This window comes from Lactuca virosa, chromosome 3 (genome assembly GCF_052849685.1).
Source record: "Lactuca virosa cultivar CGN04683 chromosome 3, Lactuca_virosa_CGN04683_v6, whole genome shotgun sequence".
Classification (NCBI taxonomy): Eukaryota; Viridiplantae; Streptophyta; class Magnoliopsida; order Asterales; family Asteraceae; genus Lactuca; species Lactuca virosa.
Window position 1 is genome coordinate 22151193 of NC_136428.1, and position 26018 is coordinate 22177210.

General features: G+C 38.7%; 2 protein-coding genes across 2 annotated transcripts; both read left to right on the top strand.

The window, feature by feature from the left end:
- Window positions 1–19498: 19498 nt before the first annotated feature.
- Window positions 19499–21562, top strand: LOC145165326 (protein trichome birefringence-like 23). The gene is made up of 3 exons (XM_079084045.1): window positions 19499–19933; window positions 20199–20488; window positions 20567–21562. Exons 1-3 carry the CDS (start codon window positions 19696–19698, stop codon window positions 21338–21340), a joined length of 1302 nt encoding a protein of 433 aa, XP_078940171.1. The 5' UTR covers window positions 19499–19695; the 3' UTR covers window positions 21341–21562.
- Window positions 21563–23930: 2368 nt separating this feature from the next.
- LOC145165327 (protein trichome birefringence-like 25) lies at window positions 23931–25077 on the top strand. The gene is made up of 3 exons (XM_079084046.1): window positions 23931–24237; window positions 24527–24819; window positions 24941–25077. Exons 1-3 carry the CDS (start codon window positions 23955–23957, stop codon window positions 25046–25048), a joined length of 684 nt encoding a protein of 227 aa, XP_078940172.1. The 5' UTR covers window positions 23931–23954; the 3' UTR covers window positions 25049–25077.
- Window positions 25078–26018: the final 941 nt, after the last annotated feature.

A 26018-nucleotide genomic window follows, 5' to 3' on the forward strand; every position in this document is an offset into this window, starting at 1 on the left:
TCTAGACCTATTAGAGGAGAAGCGGGAAGATGTGGCCATACGACAAGCCAATTATAAGGTACTGATGGAGCGATACTATAACGCTAGGGTAAATAAATGATCATGTAAAGTAGGTGATTTGGTTCTACGCAATAACGAAGCAAGCAGGCAAGAGCCTATTGGAAAACTGGGTCCAAACTGGGAAGGTCCATATCGAGTGATCGAAGTTTGACATAGTGGAGCTTATGTTCTGGAAACATTGGATGGGACAAGCTTACCACGAATGTGGAACATGCGCAATCTCTGTAAATTCTAATTTTGAAAGCGGTATGCAAGATAACCGGAGGGAAAGGAATCATGCGTCGACGACATTTTAGAATTCAGAACTTTTATTGTTCATTTTGATGTAATTCGATTACATATTCTGAAACAATATCTTTCATTCCTTTCAATCCTATCGATTACTTATTCTGAAATGATATCTTTCATTCCTTTCATTCCTTATTACTCGAAACTTAGTCTCAGACCTAAGGTTTCGATGTTCTTATTACTCGAACCTTAGGCTTAGACCTAAGGGTTTGAGCAACTTACAAACATCGCCATAATCTTCCAAATTATGGCTCGATGTTCTTATTACTCGAAACTTAGGCTCAGACCTAACGGTTAGAGAAACTTACAAACATCGCCATAATCCTCCAAATTATGGCTCGATGTTCTTATTACTTGAATCTTAGGCTCATACCTAATGGTTCGAGCAACTTACAAACATCTCCATAATCCTCCAAATTATGCCTCAATGTTCTTATTACTCGAACCTTAGGCTCAAACCTAATGGTTTGAGCAACTTACAAACATCGCCATAATCCTCCAAATTATGGCTCGATGCTCTTATTACTCAAACCTTAGGCTCAGACCTAATGGTTCGAGCAACTTACAAACATCGCCATAATCCTCCAAATTATGGCTCGATGTTCTTATTATTAAAACCTTAGGCTCAGACCTAATGGTTCGAGCAACCTACAAACATCGCCATAATCCTCAAAATTATGGCTTGATGTTCTTATTACTCGGACCTTAGGTACACACCTAGTGTTTCGAACAACTTACAAACATCGCCATAACCCTTCAACTTATGGCTCGATATTCCAATTACTCGAACCTTAGGTTCAAACCCAATGGTTCGAGCAATATACTAAGCATAGCATCCATGTTAACTGATGGAGCATTTCAATGTCTGAAGAACGCTTTAGCCAATACAAAATTAGACGCTAACCATTATCGATAGAAGAATAATCGAAATCACAAATAACTCTTACAATTACACATGTAAGAAGAAAAAGGATTCGAGCAAATAGAGGAAGATCACATTGTCATTTAGTAAAGCGTAATTACAAGATAACAAAAGACTACCCCACAACGTTGGAAAAATAAAAGTTACGCTTACAAGTTCAAATCACAAGGAAAACAAACACAATTCCCGACCCCTAGCCTGATCCAACTTCATCTGCCACTAATGAGTACTTCTATGTTGTCATTTCAGCAAAACGTTCCATAATTTGACGTTGCGCATCTGAGTATGAGTACAAAACATTTTTACATTTCAGCTCCTTGGGGTACCTTTCTTTCATTTCCACACAGGCTTGATGGAGGCCAAGCTGCATAGCAGATGTATGCAAGGCGACATTTATGGCACCAAAGTATCTTGAATCCAACAAAGTTTGAACAAAGGTGGGGATTCCTTCCTTTATGAACCATCGTAGCTCCTCAGCCTTTTGATCTGCTCCCGTCTGGCAACTTGTTGTATTCTGCTCCATCAGAATTGTGAGTCGCTCAAGGTGGCAATTCAGGCATCTTTCTCCAACATCAGGAGATTCGTCGTGGCTAAATCTTCCTCTAGCAATTTAATACTTACATATTTGCTAGAGCAGGCGATTTACAACTGAGAAACCTTCTCAGTATATTGCGACTTCAGCGAATGGTACTGCTGAGAGATACCCTCGTGTTCTTTGACGACAGATACGCGACAACTCACAGCATCATCCAATTTTAATTGCAGATCTTGATTCAACTTTTTCAACCCCCCTGCTGACCGATGGCTTGACTCAAATCTCTCACCAAACTTTGGTTTCTCCCTAACAAACCGGCTACCTCTTCCCTCAACCCATTAACTTCTTCTTCCGTTTGCTCGTGAAGGGTCCGAAGTCGCTTCAACCATTCCAAAGCTTCCTCAAACATGATTTGACGCTGAGAAAGCTGCTCTGTACGCGCCCTTGCACGTACGGACACTTCGTTCAACAGGTGCATTCCCTCCATCAAACATGACCGAGCCTTATCTAACACTTCTTCATCAGACGTAACCCTCATCTCAAAAGGGTTCTCGGGAACACTTGTCACAACAAAACGATGTTGGAACTGGGGAAGTGAAGCAGCAAGAGTGACCAGTGTTGGCATTATGTCCTCTTTTCCTGTAATAATAATAGCTGCACAATCAATAAGCAAATGAATCACAACAAAGATCTAAAACACACAAAAAACCAAACATCGACAAAGGGAGAAAAGGAACATATGGCCTGTCGAGGGGGGAGGATTCGGGATACTGACTTCCATATCTACATATTCTGTTTTCACATGCTCTTGATTACCAGTTATGGTATCGGGGAGAATGGGAATAGGAATAACTACCGAGGAGTCTGTGGTTGATGCCATAAAGCGACCAAGTCCGGACCCAAAGAGTTTTTGTTGAAACACAGTCGCATCAGACATACTTCTTTCTCCAAAGGAGGATCCTCAGCGATCTTGTCCGGGAGGCCTCCAGTAACGGTCTCCGATTCCGGTTTGCCCGAGTGAGGCACCTCCGCATTATCTTCCACGCACTTCGTCTCGCTGTTCATCTCAATTGGACATTCGTTAAAAACAGCAGAAGCAGGATCTTTCGAGGCACGCTCAGAGATTACAGCATCGGAAGCCGGAGGATCAGAGAGATCATTCAGGCTTCGACTGTTTAATTCGCGACCAAAGCGCTTCCGTTTGGGAGGGGACATACCGATCAGTTGATCGTTTTGAGCACTCTCTGAACGTTTCTTTAGGACGAACCCTTTTGATGCAACCCTCGTAAACACCGTAGGAGGCTTGCCAAAATCGGAGTCCAATTTCGCACTCTTCGAGCGAAGGGTAGGAGGAATAGGTCTAGGCCCCCTGCTCAAGAAACGTCTAGGGCAGAGTCCATGCTAGACTCTGACCTAGTCGGGGAATCTGCCACTATCACCATATCTGTCACTAAGGCGGAGTTCGCAATCCGTCTTCGATGAAGTCGGTCAAGAAGGGTTACGTCTTTTCCCTCTAACATCTCCACTGGCTTCTTACCCAAACGGATCCAATGGCGGCTCATGCCAGCCATATCCAACATCACTTCATCGGGGTTTCCACCCATCGAACAAAATTGTCCGATAACCTCTCCGTTATCAGTTGCTCGTCAGACGATAGCTCGGGGACGGGGTCAACGGCCCTATCAACGGTAGCGCCGTACGGCATGGGGCATGAGAAAGCAGATGCATGAACGAAAAAGAACTCCTCCTTCTAATACTTTATAGAGGTTGGAAGACCGTCACAAATTTCCACCAAACCATGGTGAAGAGAGAAAGAAACCCAATCCCTGTTGGACATCGGAATGTAGGAATGCTGAACAGGTTGATGGTCGACGACACATCCAGAGCGACGCATAACAGGGTGAAGCAAAGGATCTTGCGAAAGTCGTTAGGGGTTATTTGGGCGATGTGCATACCATAATAATCCAGAACAGTCTCTAGAAAATCGAATGGAGGAGGCCGCAACCCGGATTTGAAAAACACCCGGTAAACCCCCACAAAGCTTCCAGGGGCATCGGTAATGGCATCGGTGGCCTCCGGCAGACGAGGATGGAATTTGGAGTCAATTTCATACTTCCGAACGAGCATACCCATAGTCCGAACAGTTAACTTGGATTTTACCGTCCCAATGTGAGAAATCCCAGTGCTCTCCATATTCAGAAAAGAAAAAGGAGATGTGAGAAAAGGTTGGCAGAAAAAGGAGAATAAGTCTAACTAAGATGGTGAATGGTGAAACGGATGATTCAATACCAAATATTTATAGTAAGTCTAGAACATATGAGGATTAACGGTAGACAATGTGGTTGGTGGGTACTGTACCCCTATTAAAGAAAAAGTAGCCGAAAAGACGGTTATAGGGATCATCATGAGGACTAGCATAACCTTCAGCACGTCACGTCAAAGTTAATTCAGTAGTTTTTCGCCTTTATCCGATTGCAATGGCTATAATGTCGTTCCTTCCAAAGTTTACATCCCTACTCCACCGATTACATAGATATACAAACTTGGGGGACTTAATAGGATATAGTCCGGAAGTACCTATATCCTTCCTAAATATACCGAACCTGCATGTTGCAAGCTCACTCAAAGTCACCTGCCCTATATGTCTCGAAGTTGCCCACCTATATACAGAATTGGCACGAAGACTCGAAAGGAAAAGAAAGGCCAACGAGAAAGTACAAAGTGACGTCGAAACCGTAGCAATAGTACATCGTAACCATGAGAATACAGTCTGTACAAGGATGTGTGGCTGACAAATCCTGGCACAGCCATATGACAGTTGTGTAACGACATACAAAGTACAACTAGTCGTACCGTCGAGCATAATGCCATAAATACGATAAGATGGCATGACATGGTCGATACGGGAAGAACCTGTTACCTCTTCCTCCTTCACTATAAATAGGTAATCCGACTTGTCAAGGAGGTACGTACACAAAAGTCATACTTATCTCACTTGTTTAACTCTCCACCCCTAAAATCGATCGATATTATAGCCTTTAGCTAACTTAACCATTGGAACGTTGTCAGGGATCTCATCCCGGCCGACTAGCTTATGGTTTGTTTGTATTCTTCAGGTCAATCTATTTGCTCAGGTAAAACTTATCCAAGGGTGAAAGATGGAAGACGGACCCGATGGTACATCATATAAGAATAAGTCAGTCGAACCGCTAGTACGCCTCATTCACAAAGCCATACTATAAGGAGAGTTGAAGGAAGCGGCCTATAAAATGACCGCCACTGGGTATCCACTCTTACCCACCGTTCTCTTGTATGGTGGAGGGTAGTTAGCTGAACGGGTTTGATAGGACAAATTAATTCTCATTAACAATTATAATGAATTATAAAGTAACTAAACTTTTAAAAAAAATCCCATTCATAATTACTTTAGGAAAAATGTGAATTTGTATGCTAACCCATGAAATTGCACATTACACTTTATAAGTCGTTAGTGGAGCGCGTGTGGTTAACCGACACACTAATAGGGACAAATAAAAAGTGTCAATGGGTGTCTCAAATATTATCATTGATTAATGGAGCACGTGTGGCAAACCGACACATTAAAATGAGATGATAAATGACATCGAGAGTACCATGCTAATTTGCATATCCATTCACATCTTGTTTGTGATCCTCAGTATCCCAATCACAAATGGAAGAGCATAATCGAGATTAAACATGCCATTGAATAGTTTCAATGAATCTCAAAAGATATAGGAATTTCATTAATTAAAACCTAATTCATTCAAATTTCGTTTTTCGATGATGAAATTGGTAAATCGTCATTTACCTACCTTTATATAATTTACAGTTAGATTACGACATCCCTTTTCTAAGTTGTGAATTATCTAGTTGGATCCTAGCCTTAATATTTCATTTTGGGTGTTATATTAAGGATTATTCTTATCTAACTAAAACTATCTTCTTTTTCAGATGTCTACTCCTACTGATGCTTCTGGTTCCTCCTCCTCCTCCAACAACAACAACTTTTCTTTGTTGAACATCCGCTCTAAGGTGTAACCAGATGACACCAACTACAATGACTGTATGTGCAACATAAAGATGGCCCTTCGTTTTGAGGACAAGGAATATGTCCTCGAGAGACTATTGGATGAGATCGACAAAGAGAAGGCCACTCCTGATGAAATGGTCGCCTACATGAAACACTACAATGATGCCACAAAAGTTGAATGCATCATGGTGGGCACAATGACTCCTAAATTGCAGAGACACTATGAGGATTACTGGCCGTACGAGATGAACAAGGACCTTATGTAAAAGTATCATAAGCGAGCTCGTCAAGAAAAGTACGAAGTAGTAAAGTCCCTCATAACAAGCAAGATGAAAGATGGAGAGTCTATGAGCAGCCATGTGCAGAGGATGCAACGATACATGGATCATTTGATCAAGATTAATGTAAATTTTGATTAGGAATTGGCTATTGATATAGTCTTGCACTCTCTACCTAGTTGTTATGATCAGTTTATTTTAACAACAATGAGACGACTTTGTCTCAACTTCAGAACCTCCAGCGAATAGCTAAAGCGGGAATGAAGGGAAAAGGTGTTGCCTCCACTCCTGCTACTACTCCAGTTATGGCCATAGGTCAAAGGAAATGGAAAAAGAGGAAAGGTACTCCCAAGAAAACTGGAAGGGAAAGTCCCAAGCTGGGTCGTCTAGTAATGGGCCTAAAGGAAAATCCAGTTCTGATGCTCCACTTGTCTTTGACCCTAAAGAAGCCACTTGCTTCTACTATAACGACAAAGGGAATTGTAAACGAAGCTGCCCAAAATACTTGCAAGATATCAAATATGGCAAGGTGAAGCCAACTTCGGCAGGTATTTACACTATCCTATCTAATAACTCATCATATTCTCATTCTTGGGCCTTGATACATGATGTGTATTTCATATTTGTTCTGATTTGCAGAGGCTAAAAGGAAGTGAGGATGTGGAGCATGGAAGGACGCACTTAATCATGGGGAGTAGGCGATCTTCACCTGTCACCAAGATTGGAGTTTATGGCTTAGTGCTTAGTAGTGGGTTAGGATTAGATTTAATAAATTGTTGCTACTCATCAAAGATGACACGAAACATCATTTCTTTTCATGCATTGTTTTAAACAAGGTTTTAGATATTCTTTTAATGATGAGAATGATTCTATTTCTTCTTTTAAAAATGGTGTTTTTTATTTTGAAGCTTTACCTTGTGATGGTGTGTATGAAACTCTGATGATTGTAGACAATTTAGGTAATGGTGTTTTTCAAATTGATTCGTCTAATGGTTTAGACAAAGCATGCTCGTGGCATTGTCGTCTTGGACGCGTTAACAAGAAAAGCATCGCCCAACTCCAAAAAGATTGAGTGTTGGAATCATTTGTCTTAAGATCAGATGATACATGGGAGTCTTGTTTATTGGGTAAGATGAAAAAATCACCTTTCACTGGATCTTGTGAAATAGGTGAAGGTTTGTTGGATCTCATACACATAGATGCGTGTGGGACTTTTAGATCCACCATAAAGGATGCAAATTATTTCTATGTGACCTTTATTCATGATTATAGCAGATATGGCTATATCTACTTAATCAAGCATAAGTCAAAAACCTTTGAAAAGTTCAAAGAGTTCAAGCAAGAAGTCGGGAAACAATTGGGCATGAAGATAAAGATGCTCAGATCCGATAGAGGCGGTGAGTATCTTAGTATCGAGTTCCACGACTACCTAAAGGAATGTGGAATAGTTTCACAATTGACTCCTTCTAGGATACCACAATTTAATGGTGTGGCTGAGAGGCGTAATCGAACCTTGTTGGACATGGTTCGTTCCATGATGAGTCGAGCTTTACTTCCAATCTCATTCTGGGGGTATGCCTTAGAGACTGCAGCCCACATTCTTAATCTTGTCCCAACAAAGAAGGTTTCCAAAACACCTCACGATATGTGGACAGGAAAGGCTCCATCACTAGCACATATAAAAGTTTGGGGTTGTGAAGCTTTCGTTAAACAAGAGACTCACGATAAGCTCGAACCTCGAAGTGAGAGATGTATTTTCATCGGCTACCCACATAAGTCCTTTGGATATTTGTTCTATAGACCTAGTGAGAATGTGGTCTTCGTAGCACGAAGGGGAGTCTTTCGCGAGAGAGAGCTCATATGCAAAGAGGACAGTGGGAGTACCATTGATCTTGAAGAAATTCAAGAGTCAAACGATGAAGGAACCTATGAAGATGCTAGGGCTCAACCTGAGGAAGAAATTCCAGTTGAACCGGTTGACGAATCATTCCCTCTTAGGCATTCCACTAGAATTAGAATGCAACCTGAGTTGTATGGTTTCTACATCACTACAGATGGCGATACATTTATCAGTGACATTACACTGGTAAATTTGGATGAACCAGCTAACTACAAGGAAGCAATGGCAGGCCCTGAGTCAGCCAAGTGGAAAGAGGCAATGGACAGCGAGATCAAGTCCATGTATGATAATCAAGTTTGGAACTTGGTTGACAATGTACCAGGTCATAAGACAGGTGGGTGCAAATGGATCTTCAAGAAGAAGACAAAAATGGATGGAAAGGTACACACCTTTAAGGCTCGACTGGTTGCGAAAGGCTTTACTGAAACCCCAGGGGTTGACTATGATGAGACTTTTTCACTAGTGGCCAAGATAAAATCTATTAGGGTAATGATGGCCATAGCTGCCTTTCATAACTATGAAATCTGGCAGATAGATGTCAATACCGCTTTCCTTAATGGGAAACTGGATGAAGATGTTTACACGAGTCAGCCATAAGGTTTTGTAGATGCAAAGTATCCGAATATAGTGTGTAAGCTTGAGAAATCAATCTATGGATTGAAACAAGCTTCTCGCAGATGGAATCTTTTCTTTGACGAGAAGGTCAAAGAGTTTGGCTTCTCCAGAAGTGAAGACAATTCATGTGTATATGTCAAAGTTAGTGGGAGTATAGTAACCTTCCTAGTATTGTATGTTGATGACATAATTCTTATAGGAAACGACATTCAAGCTTTGCAATAGGTTAAGTCTTGGCTTGGAAAGTGTTTCACTATGAAGGATCTGGGAGAGGCTCCCTATATTCTGGGGATAAGGATTTTGAGAGACAGGAGTAAAAGATTAATTGGACTTAGTCAAAGTACATACTTGGAAAAGGTACTAAAACGTTTTAGCATGGAGAATTCCAAGAAAGGAGAACTGCCTATACAGAGTAATACCAAATTGAGTAAGACTCAGAGCCCGAGTACCGATGTAGAGATAGCAGAAATGAGTAGAGTACCATATGCTTTTGTTGTTGGATCTATCATGTATGCTATGACAGAGTAATACCAAACTGAGTAAGACTCAGCCGTTATCAAGGAAATCCAGGTAGAGCTCACTGGATAGTAGTTAAGAATATCCTCAAGTATCTGCGAAGAACTAAGGATTGGGTCCTTGTGCTTGGTGTCAATGATGCATTGAAAGTAACAGGGTATAGTGACACCAACTTTCAAAACAGACAGAGACAACTTCTGTTCTCAATCTGGCTGGGTGTTTACCTTAAATGGAGGAGCGGTAACCTGGAAAAGTTCCAAACAGGAGACGGTGGCTGATTCTACATGCGAATCAGAGTACATAGCAGCAAGCGAAGCATCAAAGGAGGCAATTTGGTTGAAGAACTTCATAGGAGACCTTGGAGTTGTTCCAACCATTCAGGAGCCAATGGAGATTTTATGTGATAATGAAGGGGCGGTTGCCTTAACAAAGGAACCAATAGATCATGGAAGATCAATACATATCGACAGAAAGTACCATTTCATTAGACATAGAGTAGAAGAAGGTCACCTCATTGTAAAGAGGGTGTCATCTGAAGAAAATCCTGCAGATCCCCTCACAAAGGGTCTGAGTAGGGTCAAACACATTCATCATGCAAGGAGCATTGGTCTGAAAGATGATATTAGTTTTAGTAGTTAGATAGTTATTTTGAAACTTGTAATAAGTAAATGTAATTGACTTTTGGTGATTAAATAATAGAGATTTATTTATGAGTTTGTTTACTACCTTTTGTCAATTGTTTATTATTGTGTTTCATTTTGCATGTTTTACTTCCTGAATAATTCGATTATTCAAACATCCGCAGTCGATCATACTTTTGGAAGTAAGTAGTGAATTAAGATTGTCATGAATTAGATTGTATATTGTCAAAAGGGTTTTAGACATAGCAATAGTATTGTTGCAGTATTCATGAGTACTTTGAAATGGAGATTTAAGTATTAGATTAACCCACGCTCAGAGAATTACTTCATGGAATTTATCACGAGTAATTATGAGATGATAATATCTTATAATCCTTAAACAAAGATATATGAGTTGTGGTTTACAAATCAGTTGTGCATCGATAATACGTAAACGCATCAGTAACTTGATGTTATAAAATGTATTGTTGTGTATGATTTAGTGAGTAGATAGTACACCAATATAAGTCAAAGTTTATATGATCCTTTTTCCCTAATGGGAAAAATCGATATATTTGGGCCCCTCGATGATTTGGTGTTGACTTATAGTGTCGGGCCCGACCAGGACTAAATTAATGTGTTCGATTGGTAGTTCTTTGTCATTACAAATCAGAAATTAGGAAACAAAGTAATGGAAAATGAGATTGATTCTGTTCAATGTCTCATATTCGAATGATATCTTGAATAACAGAGGATTATATGATCTCTTATTCTAGGACACGTATCTGACTGGGTCAGAGCTCGACAACGACTTTTGGAAGCTACAATTTGCTGATCAGTTTAGAAGGTGTGCCAACAGTTATAGTTATTAGACTTATCCAAGTGGGAGACTATTGGATTAGGTTTCTAAGGTCATAACTATAATTGGTTTAAACTTGAATTGATAGTATCACAGTCCTTTTGGGTTGCCCTCAAACCTAGCAATTGGACAAATGATTTATTGGAGAGAGAGGTTAATTTATTATTTGATTAATAAATTGAAATAATTGATTTAGTAATGTATTATGAAAATAATATATTAATTAGAAATCATATTATTTAATTAATAGTTGATCAGAAATTAATTAGAATTACTTTTGGAATTAATTGTATTAATTAAAAGTGCAGGGGCTATTTGGCAATTTATTGCTAGTTGAGGAAAAGGGCTCTAGAACCTCCTTGAAGGAGGTTGGATGAAAACTTCTAGGAAGGGCCTAGAATTTTCGTCCAAAGGCTCTTGGATGGAGGCTCATGGGTTGCTTGGTCACCGAGCTAAGGGATTAGGGTTTCCTCCTTAAACCCTAGCTTTGGCTCTAAGCTACCTCACTTATATAAAGGGCCTTAAAGCCTCTCAAATTATGCACCTTAAACCCTTGAGAGCATAGGCCGAAAATTCTCATCCCTCCTCTCTCCTCCTCATCGTTCTTGCTAGCTTGGGTGTGAACCACTAGAGGCACGACAATTATGATGCTTGCTTCCAAATGATCAAAAACTATGTTTTCTTTTGTTGTTTCTAATTTTCGAAAATACCTAGGTATCCTTAGGGTTCTTATTTGATGTTCAAATTTGTATGTTCAATTAGATAAAACATAGATCAAGAATTAGGGTTGCATGCACACATAGGATTTTATTTGTTTTGCATAAAACCCATCATGAATGACCACCCAGTTTTGGAATGTATAAGCGGTAGACGTACTGGTCAAGGAAGGCTAGCTATTGTGGAACTCAGGTTGTCGATTGCTACCATCAGTAGAGACTGAGAAGAGGTAGCATATCACTCTTAAGTATGGGAAAGTGTTGCTCGCATGGGTTATTTCAGCCATCAGAGTTGTTAGCAGAAATTTAATGGTATCTATTGGCGATCCATTCGATCCGGTCAAAGGTTATAGTTCTATGACACGAGCTGAAGTGGTTTAAGGGTTGGACTTGTATTTGGGATTATTGAAATCATTGAGAATTCGAGAAGTGTTCCTCTAGTTTTGGATTGCGTGTGATTGATAATATGGCTAGTAATGGAATGCTAGTTCTTGTAAGCTCAGGCTGTCGACAGTTTGAAATTTCAAGGCTGCAAGATGGATTGGAAATCCATCAAATTTTGAGGATTGGAAGAGAACAGTCAAATCTAAGTTGGGGAGAATCATTTGGTCTAAGGGATTGCACAAGGATGGATATTCAAGTTTTGTTGCACACCAGAAGTGACGCATGGCGCGTACGTGGATGGTTTCAGGTTGAGGATTGTGTTAGAGCCTCTCTTTCATGTTCTTGACTGATTAAGGCTTTGAGTTTCGAAGCATGACACGAATACCCGATTGGGATATAGTCGAGTACGGGTTCGACCTATGATGATTATGGTTGGCGTGGCCCGATTTCAGACGGGGTTTGATGGATATACCGGGCGGGGCTCGATGTATGAATGTGTGTATACATGATGTGCATGGTAGAAGGATTGTTGGATCCTAGAGGAGGTTAGGCCTATACAACACTCGACTAAGTAAGATCCGTAGGCGAGACCGCATGGTTATGATAATGCGAGCGAGACTTGGAGGAGATTGGTTGGAACATGGCATTTGACTATGATGGAAGTGGATGACTCTGTGGTCAGTGATTGGTATCTGTGTAATGTATAGGCTAAGGTAGTCTTTTCCAGTAGGCTCTCAATAGGAGCCTGGTTGTTAGACCATGTATGAGACTATCAGTCTTAGTGATGGATTGGGGGATTTTTTATCCCGGTTCAGTGGGAGGTCACCATAGATGCAGGAGATCTGGACAGATCGGAAATGCTAATTTTTGGTTATCAGGATGTGAGTTTTTAGATTAAACTGGAAATTAGGGGTGATGCTTACATTGGGAGTCACCCTTTCACCTCAATTGATGGATTCGATTGGGATTAATGGTTGGTAATGTTATCCTTGGTTGGCTAGAAGGGATGTTGGAGCCATTGCGGCAAGCACGCTTGGATAGCTCTTGCCAGATAGACCTTCGTTCAGGAGTTGCGTGGTGCGACTATGTGAGCCTATCAAACTCATCAACCGGTTGGGAATCTGGTATATCAGTTAATTAGTAGGTAAGTACGAGACCAAGTAGGTCTCAGTTGCATCTAGGATGTAATTATGGGCCTGCAAGATGAGCCTGAGGTGGTACTAGTGATTGGGACTCGTGTTAGGAGTCGCTTGTTATTAAGTAAATATGTTAAGTCATTTGTTGCATGGGTTGGATAATCTTAGAGTAATTGATTTGACCTTACTGCGCAACTCTCGTATAAGTCTAACCGTTATAGGGATGAGTCTTGTACTCAAAGGATTATCTAAACCTTCTATGAAGTGAACAGTTTCGGCGGTAAGAATTGGTTAATGTTTATGTTTTCAGTGGAAACAACAAGATAATCAAGGGTTGGAAGTGTTATGATCAGTTAGAATCCGAAATGGAGTTGAAGTGGCAGTGATTCAGAGTGGACTATTTTTCGGGGAGTCGGACATGGTATTAGGATTTCGGACTTCAGACATAGTAGTAAGGGTTATTCTCTAGTGTTTAACTCTAGTGGTGTAAAGATCCGTTCGTCGCAAGGAAGTGAGAGCCCTGCTAAGTCCTGGCTCTGTCACAGGTTTGGGATGTTGTCGTTTGTGTGAGTTGTTCTCTCAGTTCATATCAGAGTTGCGATGGGCTATTTAATTATCTAGTGTGGCTGGGTGATAGTAAGGATTGATTTCAAGGACAAAATCGAATTTAAGTAGGGGAGATTTGTAACACCATGGTTTCCAGGTATTTACACTTTTAACCTTGTTGTATTAATTTTTGGCACTTTGGTCCAAACACCAGGCGTATGGCATAGGACGCTAGGCGTTCAAACTCCAGGCTTTTGCACGCAGAGACCGAACCCTAATTTGTAGGATTTTCACCCGATTTAAAGAACAATATGGCCTCAAACCCTTCACCACACCAGCCACCATCTTCATTTCGAAAACCCTAAGTGTGTATGAGAGTTTAAAGCCTTGGTTCATCTTTTTGATATCATTTAGTGTTCTTGATAAGAGAAGGAAGATCTTTGGAGTATTGTGGATGCTCTCTAGCTTGTGGATATGGACTCTTGACATCTTGGAGCATCATTTTGAGGTATAAAGTTCAGATCTTGATGTCTCATTTGTTAGATCTTGAATTAGGGCTAATATGTTCTTTTTTGTCCCAAAGAATTGATATTTGTGAGTTTGGAATGCTCCGGAGGTTTGGACTATCCTTTCAAGCATAATAGTGAGTATAGAATTATCAAAATGCAATCTTGGGTCTTCATAATCTTCCATGCAAGAGTTTTGGAGCCTTATAGTTGATTTTGAGTTAGGATCTTGATGTTGGGCTCATTGTAGCCATGCATGGCCATAAAGTTTGCAACTTTATGGATTTAGACGTTCCATTATGATTGGATCTGAAGTTTGGATATGAGATCTTAAGCCATTAAGACATTGGTTTGGAAGTTGGTAAGCAGAGAGCAAACGCCACGCGTTTGCATGGGAACGCCCAACGTTCAGACGCCATGCGTCATAGGGTGGGACGCCAGGCGTTTGCATGGGAACGCCCAACGTTCGGACGCCAGACGTCATAGGGTGGAACGTCAGGCGTTCTCAGCAGAAGCCCAATGGATTGATTTTGGGCCTTGGGCCATTAGGGGTTTTGGGCTTAGTTTAGTTGGGCTTGTATATAAAGGGAAAAATGGTCTTTTGCCCTCATCATGATAAGGAATGAACTAGACCATGGGTTTGGGTTAAACCCTAATTATTGATTGGGTTTGTTTCTGGTTTTGGTTTAGCGTGAGGAGCAGTGTTCGCTACGGATCGAGTGTTATTTCAGTTATCATCAGTAGAGGTGAGTTTCCTCACTGTGTTGATGGGTCGAAGGCACCAATACCGACCCATGGTTTATTATGGTTAGAATGCTAGTTGTCTGCGTGACTCTGCATGCATGATATCTGATATGTATACCGGGCGAGGCCCAATGCCAGGCGAGGCCAGATGAGTATATTATCTGCTAGTTATGTGTATTTGTTTATATGTTACCGGGTACGACCCGATGCCGGGGGGTGGGGAAGATGACTAGTCTGTATGCTATTTATTTGTGTGATTATGGCATGTGTTGTGTGTTTATATGTTTATATGTATACCGGGCGGGGCCCGATGACTGACAGATCTGTATACCGAGCGGGGCTCGATGCTGGACGGGGTCCGATGTCGGGCAGGCCCAATATATGTTGATATGTATGGTATGTGGTATTTTGGGGAACTCACTAAGCTTTGTGCTTACGGTTTTTTAGTTTATGTTTCAGGTACTTCCAGTTCGAAAGGGAATGACTTGACGTGACTGCACTGCATCCACCTAAGTTTCCGCTATGTGATGATTTTGGGATTGTACTCTGATAACTGTTTTTACATTAATATACTTTTGAATGATTGGTATTACTAAATGGTGTTTTATGGTTGAATTAAAAACAAAATTTTTACCTTGAAATTTTGGGACGTTACCTAAGGACTTTTGTTTTTGTTCTATCCAAACATTAAAAAGTGCTTATTAGCAATGTAAAGCACTAAGAAGCTAATAAGCGATTCAAATAAACAATCTCAAACACCCCTTATAATGTAATTTTTGGCTGTAGGTCATTAATAATTTATGTACCAAAACATATTTGTCTAATTGAAACATTTATGGCAATAGACTTTGAATTTTATGCACGTTATTTTGTATATGTAAAGGTCTTTGCAGAAAAAAAACACAAAGTGGGTTTGTAAGCTAAGTCATCTTATTTGAGTTTTAATGAGGTCCGACTCAATTTCGTTTTGTGAAGTAATGACACATTTACTTGCTTCACTAAATTTTAACAAATATTAAAAGGTCTATATCCTTATTTTCAAGTTCACTTTCATAATGATGCTTAAGGCAAAAGGGTCAAATTCACAAACCTAAGTAGAACTCAAGTTGCGCAAAGGGTCAGGCCTTAAGGCCTGACATGCCAGTGGACCTGCGAGTAGGCATCAGCAGGTTAAGCTCGATCAACAGTGGACCTGCGAGTAGGCATCGCTAGGCTAAGCCTGATCAACAGGCCCAACAAGCTTCAGACAAACTCATTTTTCATAGGTATGCCCTAGCCTCAACCAAACTTTTTGAGGTCTACTCGGGCTATACTTGGACCGAGTCGAAGCATTTCAGTTATTTACTTTTTTACCTTTTTTAGCATTGAAATACATGAAGTCTGATGATTAATATAAAATACTTGAAAACGATAAAAATAAATGGAAGTAAGATACTATAACTAACAATATACATTCATATATTTGTGCACTATAAACATCATACTCTAATTTCTTTTAGTTTCATGTATTTGAACATTATAAAAAACAAGTAGGGTGTTGTATAAGTAACATAACTACAATGATACATAAACTAGCGAAAAAAAATATGAACCAAGCGGAGCTTTTAGTCTCGAGGGTAGCACTGATAAACTTTTTTTGCTCGATATCTTCAATGCCATTCAAACCCTTGAAGCAAAATATAGACATATATCAGCACAATGTGTATTAGGTTAATTTTGATAAACGTTGTAACCGAATTCTATAAAGGAATATTTTAATATCAAATTGAGCTAGTCGCTACAAAGTTCTTCATGAGTAATTGAAAGGTTATACATTTAAATTATGTCATTCGAAATGTTCATTAAATTACCATGAATAAGATCAAATAACAAAAAAGGGTTTACTTTTGATTTCAAGAAAATTGAAGGGGTTGAACGACTAATCCCTACAAGTACATGAAATCTACATGGGTTTTAGGGACGAGAACTCAAATTGTTTTCAAGCAGAAGGCTCGTTTTAGATGGGACGTTGAAGGGGACGAGAACTCAATTTTTTTTTCACGTGGTTGTTAATAATAATTTAAGGAAAAATCGCATAAATGGTCTTACAATTGATGGTGTATGGTTAAATGATCCGGTCAAGATTAAAAATGAAGCTTGTGACTTTTTCTCAAAGAAATTTAGTGAGCCTATGTATAATTAGCCCACGTTGCTTAGTAATACATTCAAGAAGATTGATAATAGTGACAGGGATGCTCTCATGACTCCATTTTTGAAATTGAAATTAAGGAGGTTGTTTGGTGCTTCGAAAACGATAAGGCTTTTAGGCCCGGAAGGATTTACTTTCAAAATTTTGAAATTTTTCTGGGAGCTGATTAAAGACGATGTGATTAGGTTTGTTCGTGACTTTGGTGATTCCGACATCTTGGCTTGAGTCTGTAACTCCTCTTTTATTTCTCTTATTCCAAAGTCAAACAAACCTATCTGGCTGAAATATTTCAAACCGGTCAATCTTGTCGGTTGCCTATATAAAGTTCATTTCAAAGATTCTTGCCAATTGCCTCAAAAAAGTAATTAATAAAATTATTAGCCCGGAGCAATCGACATATGTGAGTAGGATAAGTATTTTGGGCGGTTCCCTGTTGCTTAATGAAATTTGTACTTGGTCTAAAAAGGTGAATAAAAAAGCCCTTATTTTCAAGGTCGATTTCGATAAAGCTTTTGATTCTTTAAGCTGGAAGTTCCTTGATTCGATTATGGAATAAATGGGCTTCGAATGGAAGTGAAGAAGATGGATTTCGGGTTGTCTTTCCTCTAGTTGGGCGTTCGTTTTAATTATTGGGTCTCCTACAAAGGAGTTCGATATCAAGAGTGGTGTTAGACAAGGAGATCCCTTATCCCCTTTCTTTTCATAATTTCTATGGAGGGTCTACATGTTTCTATGGAGGTGACATGTAATCTTCACCATTTTAAGGGTCTCTCCCTTCCTAATGGTTGTATCTCTCTTTTGCATCTTATGTGTGCTGATGACGTCACTTTCATAGGAGAATGGTCGAATTTAAACTTTGTTAATCTTAATAGAATTCTTTGATGCTTTTATCTTGCTTCAATATTGAAGGTGGACGTGCAAACAAGTAAGGTTTATGGTGTCGGCATGGATAGTTTGGAGGTGGAAAGACTTACTAGCATTTTAAAGTATGAGATGGCTTCCTTCCATTTTACCTATCTTGGACTTCCAATGGGTGCCAATATGAAGCTTGCTAAGAATTGGTTACTGGTTGTTGATAAATTTAAAGTTAGACTTTATAAATGGAAAGCTAGGTCCTTGTCTTTTGGTGGTCGCCTTACTCTCGTGAATTCGATGTTGAATAGTTTACCTCTTTACTATTTTTCTTTGTTCCGGGTTCCAAGAAGATTATTAAACTTCTTGATAGTATTAGAAGGAGTTTCCTTTGTGGTGGTGATGATGACAAAAAAAAAGAATAATTGGGTGTATTGGGACGTGGTAAATCAACCAAAGGAGAAAGGAGGTATTGGGGTCGATTGTCTTGATGTAGCTCATTTGGCGTTACTTGCTAAATGGTGGTGGCAACTCAAGAGATGTTATGACTCTTTTTGGATTTCGTATATAAAATCTATTCATAATTTAAAGCTTATTAATGGTAAATCATTGGCAAAGAAATCTATAAAAGGACTGTGGTTTGATATCTCGCAAATTGATATGGAGTTAAGTGGTAAAGACATTGTTCTTAATAATCTTTTTAAAAGAAAGGTGGTTATGGGGGATTTAAATGATCTTTTTCCTAACTTATATGTGGTGGAATCTAATAAAGATGGTTTGATGGTTGATAGAGTAGGTGGGGTGACAGGTTCAAGCTCTCGGTGGTCTTGGAGTTGGTCTAGACAGCTGCGAAATGGAAGAGAAACTGCTCAATTCTCTGTTTTATTTATAGCATGCTGAATAATTTTCATTTTACTAATGATATTGACAGATGGCAGTGGGTTGGTGATGTTGGAAAATTGTTTTCGGTGAAAGCTATTAGGAATCGCATTGCTGATTCAGGTGTTATCAATGATCAGGAGTTTACCTGGATTAATTTGATCCCTCTAAAAATAAATTGCTTTGTGTGGAGACTTGTCAAAAATAAAATTCTAACTTATGATAATTTATTAAAGAGGGGTGTTACTTTGAATTCGAATTTATGCCCTTTTTGTAAGATGTTTGAAGAGGACATTGAGCATGTTTTCTTCTCCTGTTCGGTTGCTTTGAAATTGTGGAGCTAGTTGTTAGATTGGTCGTCTATATTACCGTCAAAGCCTACTTCTTGTTCGGTTTTGTTTGATATGGCGAATTCAAGTATTGATGGAGTAAATATGAAGAGGTTGAGGTTATCTCTTGTGTACACAACCTTATGGATCATTTGGAAGGCAAGAAATTTCATTATCTTTAAGAACGAGAGGCGATCAATCATGTTTATGGCGGATGATATTCATGTCTTCACTTTTAATTGGATTAATAGTAGATCGAATAGTAGCAAAATTGTTTGGTCCGATTAGCGTATGTCTTCTATTATGAACTTGTTTAGGTAATTGCCTGAGGTCCTCGCTTTGGTTTTTTCTTTTTATGTTTAATGATATTGCTTGCTATCTGTTAAAAAAAATCTACATACTCATTAAATTAACCCTAAATTTTCGCCTACTTAGGAATAAGAGTGGCTGCAACAAGTTCTATTAGAGAGCCAAAGGAGCCCTAATCATGCCTAATATGTATATCTGTGCTAGTGAGTAAATGTGTCTATATAGTTATATATATTTTTTTCGCAATAAATTACTCTAAAATGTCCAATATCTCTCTTCCCATCTCTGACCTGTTGATTAAGAAAAAAAAAAACCATTATCTTCATTTGTCGGTTTTCTCTGTCAGAACCTCCTTTATTTCTTAAATTTATGACCTTTCAATTTCATTTGGGCTCTGTGAGGAACAAAATCCCTATCGATTTAGACTGTAAACTGTAAAGGGAGTGTGAGTGAAGGGGGAAAATGAAGCAAAATTGGTGGAGGTCAGCTTACAAGCAGAATCACTTGGTTTTCAAGTTAGGGATTTCGATTTTGTTCGTGGGTTTTGGATTCAGACTTCTTTTCTCGCAATCACCCAGTGTGATCCCCGATGTTTCTGATAATAATATTGATACCCCTGTTGCGGAGAAGAATGTGAAGCCGATTCCTTTAGATGTTTCTGAATCTCCCAAAATAGAACTGAATCATATTCATCCCAAAGGTATCCATGATTGTATTTTAGCTAACCTTTTTTTGTTCTTGTACTGTCGGTCTAGATTTGAACTGTTTGCAGTTTTGATCTGCATTTACTTGTGTTCCTGAAATAGAAATGGATTAAAACTTGCGGGTTTTACTATTTACCCAATAATGCCATCGCCCAGAATAAATCTCGAATTCTCGATGCATCTGTTCAACTATATTCGTACATTAACTTTGCAAAATTACTTTTTTGGAACTGATTCCGTTTCTTGGAAATTGTTGTGAAGATGATGGATCAGAAAAGTGTGATATTTTGGATGGTGAATGGGTACCATATTCCCGCGGAGCACCATACACCAATAACACCTGCAGATGGATCGAAAGTCATCAAAACTGTATGGGAAATGGTAGGCCGGACACCGGGTACATTAACTGGAGGTGGAGCCCTAAATCTTGCGAATTACCTCGTTTTGATGCGAAGAAATTTCTTGAAACGATGAGGGATAAATCGTGGGCTTTTGTTGGCGACTCAATAACTCGGAATCATCTTCAATCCTTCATCTGTCTTCTATCTGAGGTACGACTTTCTGTGGTACGTTTCTTGATGTTTAGCTTCCAAATCCAGAAATATTTATCTGTATCTTGTCTCCTCTAGGTAGAAGATGCCGTTGAGCTTTTCCATGACAAAGATTACAAGAACAGAAAATGGCAATTTCCATCCTACAACCTTACAGTCTCAGTTATTTGGTCTCCTTTTTTAGCAAAAGCAGACATTTTTGAAGACATCGATGGTGTTTCATCTTCAGAAATAGAACTCCATATTGACATTCTTGACAAAACTTGGACAGAGCAATTTCACACATGGGATTACGTGTTGTTCTCCTCTGGTAAATGGTTTATCAAAACAGCAATCTACTTTGAAGAAAACACAATTTTAGGTTGCCATGGTTGTGAAGGAAAGAACTTCACTGATCTTGGTTTCAATTTTGCTTATCGAAAAATCATAAAGAATTTATATGATTTCATTATGAATTCAAAGAAACAAAGTACGATTATTTTCAGAACATCAACCCCAGATCACTTTGAAAATGGGTCATGGTCAACCGGTGGGACCTGTGATAGAAGGGTGCCAGCTAAAGAAGGTGAGTTTGAGTTGACCGATTTGAACATAAACCTACGAGAGATTGAATTGCCTGAATTTGAAAAAGCAGAAGCCCGAGCTTCTGAAAAAGGGAAGAAATTGAAGCTTCTCGATGTGATGCCTCTTTCATTGGTGAGACCAGATGGGCATCCAGGTCCATATAGACATTTTTACCCTTTTGCAAAAGATAAGAAGGCTAAAGTTCAATATGATTGTTTGCATTGGTGTTTGCCTGGGCCAATTGATCAATGGAATGATTTGTTGATGAAGTTGGTGGTAGATGATTGATGTAATGGTTTGTGAATAGTGTTGAGAACTCCATTGGTATCCACTTTGAGGTTTTTTAACCTCTTATAACTTTATAAATATATGTTGTTTCTACCAATTCTTAGGGTTTAGAGGTGTATTGTTATTCCTTGTTTTTTAGTAGAGAAATCTTAAATGGTTGTAGATTGAACAGACGTATGCTTGTATAATATGGGCTTAATGGAGTATTTGTGATGTTTCTCATTCGTCTGTTTCATTTTCTTTGTCATATGAATCCCGTTCTTCGGTTGAGTATGGTTTGGTTTTTGCCTAAAACCAAAATCGAATAGAAAGAATCAAGTTTCTAGCTGTCAGCAAATATCAAACGACATTTGTGTTTGTTCGGGTTTGGGTTCAAATGTACATCGTAGATTCCCTTTCTAATTTTGTTTTTTCCATGCAACTTGGTTAAAATTTGACCAATTTAATCTATGAAGGTGTTAGTATATTGCTAATGTGGCATCTCATTGTACATCTTAATAAAAATCGTAAAATAATAGGAAAAAAATATTGTTGATAATTTTAGTATCATATGCATTTTGGGTAATTGGAATTGTAGGAGTGCAAATGAGATTCTAGACTATGATTGTATAAGAGTCATGTGGTGTAAAGTGTACATTCATATAATGCTAGTTTGATGAGATTAATGAATGACTATGATTGTATAAGTGTCATGTGGTTACAGGGTCACTCTCCTTAGATCTAGGGACAACACCCTTACAGGGTTAGGCAGTAAAGGTCGTTGCAGTAGTACAAGATAAATGGAGTTTACACACTACAAGTGTAGTTGAAAAGATTGAATAGAAATGATGATACTCATATAAGTCATTAATTTGGTACATGCTACTAAGGTTAGTCATTGATTGAGTTAACTATCCTAGCTAATGCTAAGGGGTCACATGTTGCCGGGGTTCATCATATATTTTTATCATTAATTGTTAGACTTACATACCTATAACATGTTGTTTGAAGTAATATTATTGAAATAGATGTTGGAAAAAGGGGGTTGGTGTTGAATTGGCGGGCCATTGTAACATATTCACCACCGGTGGATGAATCGAAATATGGGTATGGTTGAAGTGTTGTGTTTAACGCGTACAAACTGATAGATAGCGTTGTAAAAATCCCGACAAGTCTCATATTAGTCCCTAGTCGCTACTTGATGGACTGCGATGCTCCTAACAAGTAATCTATGCCTAGAAAAGGAATGAATCTGTAGAAACCGATGAATTTTTAACAATTTTAAGAAGTTTTATCTCAATAGAAACTATTTAAGGAATGGTTAGTGGTGTATTAATCATATTAACCTATTTTGTTATGATATTAGTGACATTTACCAAATTTTTTATGATATTAGTCGTATTTAATTTTTTAAAATCTAATGAATTTACAACTAAGAGTCTCCGACTAGTTGCTGATTAGGGTTAGGCTAATACCTATACGGTTTAGATTAAGCCATGAGCCTATTTTGTATTCCTATTTATATGAGGTTAAATCGTCAAAATGATTAGACAATATTAAAGCATTCTACACTACAAAATGATATCAAAGTTTTAGGTTAAAACCATACCGTTGACCACAACCCGTAGTCGTCACTAAACTAGAGCTCCTTCATCTGCTTCTTCCTCCTCCTGCCTCCTCCTCGGATGGCCCTTACCTCCAAGCAGCCTTCTCTCTCTTCCTCGACTGGCCTCTTTTTATCCGGATCTCTTTTCCGATTCAGCCTCTTCCGATGTTGCTATTTCCTCCCTGCGATGACACCTTTTCCACTGCGCAAGCTCTAATTTGCAGTCTTCTCTCTTTAAATCAACATTGTAGTCGCCGATCTCTTTTCCGAGTCAGCCTCGTCCGGTGCAGCTCCATGCCTTTTTCTTTCTTGCTGTTTTTTTTTCAGACTGCTCTATCGCCCAACACATGATAGTCGCCCTTCTCTCTCTCTCTCTCTCTCTCTCTCTCTCTCTCTCTCTTTTTCTCTCTCTCCAACAAAGCGACCTCTAGCCGCCATTTCTTCTCTCTTCTTCTCCGATGAGTAGTTATTGTTAGCCGCCAATCGTCAGAGCTCTGCCACCACTATTGCTATTGTCTTCATCTATTTTTTATGTTTTGTTCTTTTGTTTATTTTTCTAGTATAATATTCTCCTCCCCGTCAAATTGCGAGGAGTTGTTAGTGATTAGGATTAGATTAATACCCTCATTATGATCATGCAATACCAAGAGCCCATTTTACATTCCTGTTTATATGAGGTTAAATCCATGATCATGCAATATGAAACCGTTCTATATTATAAACAAGAAGAAGGGGGATGGGGTAAATTGGTATTTTATAGACATTTAACGATTCATTTAGATGGTAACAATTTTAGAGAACATGCACTCAACTTTTAGAAATTAGATGTACAAGGCATGTCAAAAATTGAAGACTTTGACTTAAATTTCACATGGTGCAAACCACACTGATCAAAATTGCAAATTACTCTTAGTTTTAATAAAAGTTGAAAATAATAGAATTATTTCCATAGACTGTCTATAAAGTATCCACATTACGTAGTTTTTTGTCAACGCATGGAAAACAATATGGGTCACCCCTCTTAAATATATGAGCTTCCTTTGTGGGGAAATAGACTGTAAGGAAACTATGAGTGAAGTTGTAATGAAGCAAAATTGGTGGAGGTCAGCTTATAATCACTTGGTTTTCAAGTTAGGGATTTCGATGTTGTTAGTGGGTTTTGGATTCAGATTTCATTTCTCACAATCACCCAATGTGCTTCCTAATGTTTCTGATAATAATATTAGTACACCTTTTGTGACGAAGAATGAGAAGCCGATTCCTACAGATTTTGCTGAATCTCCCGAGTACTTAAATCAAATTCGTCGTAATGGTATCCATTTCGTACTTTGTATATTGTCGTTCATTTTGTACATATTAGATTTTAGTTTTCTGTTGCTTCTATCTACAATTCCTTATGGCCACGGGATAAGATTTGTGGATATTAATGTAATAAAAACAAGGCTCGTATTTTTAGTATTTACACAATAATATCATAGCCAGAATAAATCTGGATGCACATATCTGTTCATGTTCAACCATATTCATACATTAAACGTGTTTTTTGAAAAAAAATACAAACTTTCTGGAACTGAATGTGTTTCCTGGAAATGGTTGCGAAGATGATGATGAATCAGAAAAGTGTGATATTTTCGATGGTGAATGGATACCGAATTCCGGCGGAGCAGCATACACCAATAACACCTGTAGATGGATTAAAAGTGATCAAAATTGTATCGGAAATGGTAGGCAGGACACTGGGTATCTTCACTGGAGGTGGAGTCCCAAAGCTTGTGAATTGCCTCCTTTTGATGCCAAGAAATTTCTTGAAATGATGAGAGGTAAAACGTGGGGTTTTGTTGGCGACTCCATAACTCGGAATCATTTTCAATCCTTCATTTGTCTTCTGTCTCAGGTAAAGCTTGTTTGAGTTTCTTTCTTGATATTTAGTTTTGAAATCAAGAACTAGTTTATTATATATTTTCAAAAGAACAGTTATGATCTCGGTGTTTTTGTATCCTGTCTCCTTTAATTAGGTAGAAGATGTGTTGACTTTTTCCATGACAAGGATTACAAGATCCAAAAATGGCATTTTCCATCGTACAACCTTACAGTATCCGTTATTTGGTCTCCTTTTCTTGTAAAAGCCGAGGCTTTTGAAGATACAAACCATATTCCGTCCTCTGAAATACAACTCCACGTTGACATTCTTGACAAAATCTGGACCCAACAATTTGACACATGGGATTACGTCTTGTTCTCCTCTGGTAAATGGTTTGTAAGAACAGCGATCTACTATGAAAACAATACCATTCTCGGCTGCCATGGCTGTGAGGGAAAGAACTACACTGATCTTGGTTTCAAATTTTGCTTACCAGAAAGTCATAAATAATCTTTTTGATTTCATTATGAATTCAAACAAACAGAGTACGATTATTTTCAGAACATCAACCCCGGATCATTTTGAAAATGGGTTGTGGTCAAGTGGCGGGACTTGTGATAGAAGGGTACCAGCTAAAGAAGGTGAGTTTGAGTTGGGAATATTTAATAGAATCCTACGCGAGGTTGAATTGCCAGAATTTGCAAGAGCAAAAGCTCGAGCTTTTGAAAAAGGGAAGAAATTGAAGCTTCTTGATGTGATGCCTCTTTCGTTGGTGAGACCAGATGGGCATCCAGGTCCATATAGACATTTTTACCCTTTTGCGAAAGATAAGAAAGCTAAAGTTCAGTATGATTGTTTGCATTGGTGTTTGCCTGGGCCAATTGATCAGTGGAATGATTTGTTGATGAAGTTAGTGGTAGATGATTGATGTAATGTCTTGTGAATAGTGTTTAGAACTCCATTGGTATCCCCTTTGATGTTTTTTAACCTCTTATAACTTTATAAGAATATGTTGTTTCCACCGATTCGTAGGGTTTAGAGGTGTATTAAATATTATTCCTTGTTTTTTACTTTTTTAGTGGAGAAATCTTAAATGGTCTTAGATTGAACAAGATTGTATAATATGGGCTGAATGGAGTATTTGTTTCTTCGATTTATGAATCCCATTCTTGGGTCGAGTATGGTTTGGTTTTCCCTAAAACCAAAATCAAATATAAAGAATCCAGTTTCTA

Coding starts and splice junctions, on each gene's coding strand:
- LOC145165327 (XM_079084046.1), top strand. CDS start 23,955: ATGAGCTTCCTTTGTGGGGAAATAGACTGTAAGGAAACTATGAGTGAA. Junction 24,238..24,526: donor AAATCAAATTCGTCGTAATG/GTATCCATTTCG, acceptor ATGGTTGCGAAG/ATGATGATGAATCAGAAAAG. Junction 24,820..24,940: donor TCATTTGTCTTCTGTCTCAG/GTAAAGCTTGTT, acceptor TCCTTTAATTAG/GTAGAAGATGTGTTGACTTT.
- LOC145165326 (XM_079084045.1), top strand. CDS start 19,696: ATGAAGCAAAATTGGTGGAGGTCAGCTTACAAGCAGAATCACTTGGTT. Junction 19,934..20,198: donor GAATCATATTCATCCCAAAG/GTATCCATGATT, acceptor ATTGTTGTGAAG/ATGATGGATCAGAAAAGTGT. Junction 20,489..20,566: donor TCATCTGTCTTCTATCTGAG/GTACGACTTTCT, acceptor TGTCTCCTCTAG/GTAGAAGATGCCGTTGAGCT.